The sequence below is a fragment of the Thalia democratica genome, chromosome 1 (assembly GCF_965202585.1).
Source record: "Thalia democratica chromosome 1, ktThaDemo2.hap1.1, whole genome shotgun sequence".
Classification (NCBI taxonomy): Eukaryota; Metazoa; Chordata; class Thaliacea; order Salpida; family Salpidae; genus Thalia; species Thalia democratica.
The window spans coordinates 46,913,191-46,919,132 of record NC_139165.1 but is presented as its reverse complement, the minus strand read 5'-3'; the positions used below and the strand labels follow the sequence as shown (position 1 = coordinate 46,919,132).

Genomic DNA, 5,942 nt, shown 5'->3' with positions numbered 1-5,942 from the left:
CTCTAAAGTATTATCTAAGTTAGTTTATCAAAAACATTACAACGCAAGAGCATTATTTTTTTGTTATACAAAATGGAAATTTATCTGATTTAGAATGTGTATACTACAAATACTAGCAAATTTTTGGATTATTTGCATTTATTTGGACATAAGGCTTTAAAAATTCTAGTTTGAGATGATATGTATTTTGTATACCACAGTATAATTTTGCAAATCATGATAAACATCAGGCTTTTTTCTATTAAACTTTTAACTTAAGTATTTACTTGCTTGTTTTTTATACTTAAATTTTATTTTTTGATAAATATTGGTGTTTACAAAAATCTAACTATAGTTAATTCGCTACTTATATTGGTATTTTATGTTTAATTACAACAACTTACATAAGTGTTATACTTTGTTTTGCCACCAATTAAACACTTTTTCACTTTTTATTAAGCTGTTGGATTAATAATTTTTCAAAACATACTACAGTTATTAAAATGGTGAATGAAACAGTCGCATATACTGCTAAAGTCCTAACACAACAAGATACAACTGTCTACAACTTAACAGAGAAAAATAGTTCAACATTTTTTCCTCCTGAACCATATGCTGAAGCTTATTGGCTGATAAGTGAAGCTGTGCTCATAGCTTTGACTGCATTCGCAATATACTTACTTGTATGCTTAACTAGATATGCTTTAAACTCAAAATGCAGCCCGGGTAGGGAACTGAATAACAAAAAAGGAAAGTTTCTGTACAGGTATGCTTTTGTTTAGTTTAACTACTAAGATGATAAATAATTTACAATATTTGCATTAAAAATTAAATTTTATTTTAAATAGTAGGATATTTGCTGTTAAATTTTTAAAAACTTGCTCGATACTAAAATTAGGATAAATAAACAGGTTGTGCTTGCTAAGCGTTGTAATGGCAATCTGCAGGCTGGTATCTGATCAAAGTGTGGCTTTGCTAGGTTGGAAAACAGATGAACACTGTTTAGTTGCAGTGAACACAAGCACAATATTATATGGCTTGAGCTTGTATCCTGTTTACATTTTTCTGTGGACAAGACAGTCAATATTTTACAACAATCCAGTTCTCAGCCATATTTTAAATCCCGTGGTAAGAAAATGATCATGTTTTAATACTTTAAATCTATATTAGTTTTATTTGAAAACAAAAACAGCTTAACTTTTTATCTAAAAAACTTGTTACTAACTATTAATTGGTTATATTTTTGTTAAACACTACTTATGTTCAAGACAACTGAACACAACTTATTAGACATATCTTAACCATTTTACTATTTAGTCATGAATGTTTGTAAACATTTATGCGCATATCAAACAACAAGCGTTCAAGTCTTCTTTACTAATATTTAATTTGAAATTGCTTTTCCAGGTAACTTTCATAAGTTACGCCACGCTGCTGGTGATGCTCATCAGCGGCATAGTGCTCTGCGTTCTGCACGTCATTCCCTCCGTCACTGGGTGGGACATGCGAGCCACCCAATCAGGATGCAGGGACGTCAACAGCCAGGAGTACTTCCAGCTGATCCCCCTGGTCTTCGTCTTCCTCACCGTCACCTTCCAGGTCTCCCTCCTCGCCCTCTTCCTCTACCCGCTGCTCAACAAGAAGATGTCCAATTACAGCAGCCCTCGCAGGGCGTCGAAAGCCAACAGGGAGCTGTCCAGCTCCGACTTTGGGCCGCAGCCCGTGCAGACGCTGAGGATATCTTCGTTGCCGAACATTCAGCGCCCGAGCTCCACGATCGATATGAACAACGGTCTGGTGGACCGAATCGAGGGAAAGGAGGCCGTCAGCAGTTTCAGACCGCCGCGAACTGCCGGCCACCCGAGAACTCCCACGCAGCACAGGTGACGAATCGTTTGGCGTTTTAGTTGAAAAGTGTGACTTACGTGTTGAGTCGTACTAGGTTTTTCAAACTTGGCGTTTTTTATGTTTTTTCTTTAAGTAAAGTAGGCTTAGCAGCAAAATAGCTTTTCTGTGTATTTAATAAAGCTGTATGTTAAATTTTCGTAAAGATATTACTAGTTTTGTTAAAGTAGGATTAAAAAAAGAGTGTGTATAAAATGGAAAGAGAGTTTCATGTTATTTAAATAAGTTAAGAAAAAATTCTTATGTAATTTAAGTTTTGGAACTATCTTAAGTTGTATCAAAATATGAACTGTATATGGTTTTAATGATTAGTTTTTAGCTAAAAGTTACAAATGCTTACTATAAAAAAACCAATGATTTGAATCACTGCAAAACTTTTTAGTTATTAAATGATGCCTTTTTGCAACAAGGCCTCAACTTTAAATAAACTATGATCTATCCTTTCAAGTTATAAGTGTAGTTCACATATTTAATCTTAAGATAGTATTAAAAGTTAGCTGACATTGATAATTAAATATAATAAACTTAATAGTTATTTAGGTGTTGTAAAGGTTTTGCTTTTTATTACTGATTAAAGAAACTTAGTTTATACAAAGTATTTTTCATTAAAGTTAATTCTTTACGTTGAAGAAAACTTTGAGCACTAATTTAGAAAAAAATCAAAATGTGTTTAAAATGTTTTCTGTTACATAAGATTTAAAATAGTATAGAAACTTTGTTAACTTTGGTTTAAGTATACTATGAATAGTGAAATCATCTTTACTTATGATGTAAATTTTAAACTATCGTAAATGATCAAATAAGTGCGTAAATGCTAAAGCTAATTTACACCTTTGTTTTCAATAACGTTTTTTTTTTCTTATAAATTAATTTCAATAAAAACAAACTGTATATTTTTAGAGTTTTGTTTACTTTGATGGTGCACTTAACAAAAAAAGTAGATTATGTGAAATTTTAAAGTGTTCATTTTAATCAAATACATTACTCGAAGGTATGTTTATTTTGAAGGTCAGCATAAAAGTTAAGTTAAAGTGAATAGTTTAATTCCTGTAGTTTAATTGATTCGTAATAAATGTTTTAAAAGAATGTTTTATTAAAAGGCGTGAAACAAGTGACTTCAAATCTAAGCGCTCTGTGAATCAAATGGTCAGAACTGCAACTGCCACTGACGTGAGCAAGAAAGATAGAAAAGGAAGTCAGTATTTAACTAACGAGGAAAATGACAAGAAAAAGAACAAAAGGTAAATAGCAATGTTAAAAATATTTTTAAATAACTTACCATCTCCGCAAGTAGTTAAAAAAAAGTTTGTAGTTTTAACAAATTTGATGAAACAAAACTTGATGGTTTACGTTTATTTTAAACATTTAATGAGACTTAATTTTATAAAAAGCTAAAGTCATTTTCACTTCAAAATTTTCTCCTCTAAAATTAGTAAAATAACTAAAGTTGACTAAATCCAAAACAGAAGATAGTTTTTTAACACACTTTCACTTTATAAATCATTAACTATCTACTACATTTTGTTTAACAAGGACATCTAACTATTCACAGAAAACAGCACAAGAGCGTCATCGAGTTCATCAGGAAGACGTTTTACTTGACGCTGGTGTGCGTCGTGTCCGACACGGTGATGACCATTGTTCAGTTGACTTTGGACCTTCCCGAACTTTGTTACTTTGTTCTTTTTGACGTCAACCTGGTTGTCAACATCATTTGCGTCATCATGAGCTTCAGAGACTGGCCGAAAATGGTGTTTCCTTTGTGCGCCAAGTAAGAATTTCGAGCTAAAAGTTCTAAATTAAAGTTGCAAAAATGTTAAATGTAATTTTTATTTTTTAAAAATGACTTAACCTTGTGGGATTTTAGTTCTTTATAACTTATTGTCTTTAAGAGCATTTAGAGGTTTGTATAAGTCTTGCAGTGTTTATAATTTATTTTTTACTTTTTTTAAAACAAATATCTACATTTTTTATCCAAGTAAATTGAGTTTAATTGAACTGAAAAACAAAGCTACCTTAAAAATAAATTTTACCAAGTCTTTAAATTTCAACTTAAGATATAACTTCATTTATTTTTATTGTTAATAAGTCATTTTGTCTATTTTCAATTAATTAGTGTAAAATCACTTTATTTTTTGTACAAAACCACAAATCTTAAGAATTAATATTTATCCAGAAGAATTATTATGAGAAGAAGAAAACGGTCGTCAATTTCAAGCACAAAAGGTTCAAACGGCTCTTGCAAGGACAACTTCAGAATGGACAGTAAAGTATCGAACAAGTCGACCAACAGTAACAATAACAGCGTTTCTGAAGGAAAATTAAACGAGAATGTTGTCTATAAAAACACTGTTATACCAAATAAATTCTACATTAAAGACGAAATCAAAGACTCTTAGATTTCTGAGAACTTGTTAAAAACTTGTTAAAAACAGTATAACAATGTACTGTTAGGACCGCTGAGTTTTTCAAGGTGGTAACTATGTTTGATGAAGAGTAAACTTATTTACAATTTTAAAAGCAACGAGTTCTAATTTAAATACAAAAAGATATTAGTTCAACTAGCTGTTAACATGTTTTAATTTTATACTAATCAAAGTATTTTTACTTACAAAGTATCAAATTTAGTGTCAATTTAGTAAAAAAAACCATGTTGATATGTTATGAAGTTGACAAACTCTGTCTTGTGTTATTTGTTCTAACAAAAATTAATCATTTTTATGTTTGTTTGTTAAAACTTAATGCTTTTTAGTTCGTCTAAATAGTTTTGGTACACTTTAAGGTTTTGTTTTTTGTTAGCTAAAAGCTTGAATTTTGGAGTATTTTGTTAGTCATTTTGTTTAAGTTCATTACCTATCGTATTTACACCCTTTCGTAAAGTACTTCTTTGTTTTTACATATTTAGCTAGATAAATAAAATCTTTAAATGAAAATATGTTATGTTTAAATTAAGAAATATTAAAACTGAAAAAAAAATGCTGAAACAGCATGTTTATAATTTGAATATTTTTGCAAACAACTTTTTCCGATACTAACAAAAATTGTTTAAAAAGAGAGTTTATGTCGTCAAATTTTAAATATAGTTAAGCTTTAATTACTTAACAGATGAAAATTCAATAGAAATAGTTTTCGATACTTAACCACTGTTTATAAGCTGTCTTAAAAAGTTATAAGATGTGCTCACTTTTTAACTTTAAAAAATTACAAAAAACTAAAACTTATTACTTCCAACAATTGTGTACTAAAACCCTCAGTTAGTTTATGTTAACATTTGCACATCACGAAACAGTTAGCTGACAATAAATTGAGCAATTAAAAGCGAACAAGTGCCATTATTATTACGTTTATAGAGTAAACAGTCTTGACTTCTCACGAAACTGAAGAAACTAATAATAACATAGTGAATTAGTTAAGTTTTACAGTTCTTTAGTAAATTGTAAGTTTTTAAAGCCCTTTTATAACTAGGCTTTTGGTACAACTACAAATTTTCTAATGTTTTATCTTTGTTAAAGCACATAAAAGACAGTTTTATTTAAAATTCATTTCGAGAGCTTGTTAGTGAATTTTTTAACAATAGAAAAATTTAAACTGTTTTTAAGGAAACTAAATACAACTTCAGTTCCGGTAGTTAAAAAGAAAAGCTTAGTTTTAGTTGTATAAATAGAAATTGATTAATCATATTGAAAAAAGTTCTTCTAAAGTTTGTCTTTAGTTTGTAGACTAATATTAAACTGAAAACTAAATGATGGTAAATAAAGTATTTATAGTTATAGAAATTAATACAAGACAAAACTAACTGTATAAATTAAGATGAGTAACAAAACTTACGATGCTAACCGTCTAATAGTTTCTGTATAAATTACAAATGCTAAAATTTTTCGTTAGTAAAAATAATTATAGACACAATAGTTTATAAAAAACTAATCATTTTTACAATAATACTTCAAAAGTGCTAGTTTTTTTTGCAAACTTAAACAAAAAATTGAAAAAATCATAGTTAAGATATTTAATTTGTATATGATAAATTCTACAAAAAATGTTTTAAAAAGCTGATTATA

The 5,942-nt window shown here is 29.0% G+C and overlaps 1 protein-coding gene across 1 annotated transcript; it reads left to right on the top strand.

Moving 5' to 3' along the window:
- Positions 1-482: 482 nt before the first annotated feature.
- LOC145836685 (uncharacterized) lies at positions 483-4,283 on the top strand. The gene is made up of 6 exons (XM_082944470.1): positions 483-745; positions 891-1,107; positions 1,387-1,862; positions 2,985-3,125; positions 3,437-3,655; positions 4,061-4,283. Exons 1-6 carry the CDS (start codon positions 483-485, stop codon positions 4,281-4,283), a joined length of 1,539 nt encoding a protein of 512 aa, XP_082800596.1.
- Positions 4,284-5,942: the final 1,659 nt, after the last annotated feature.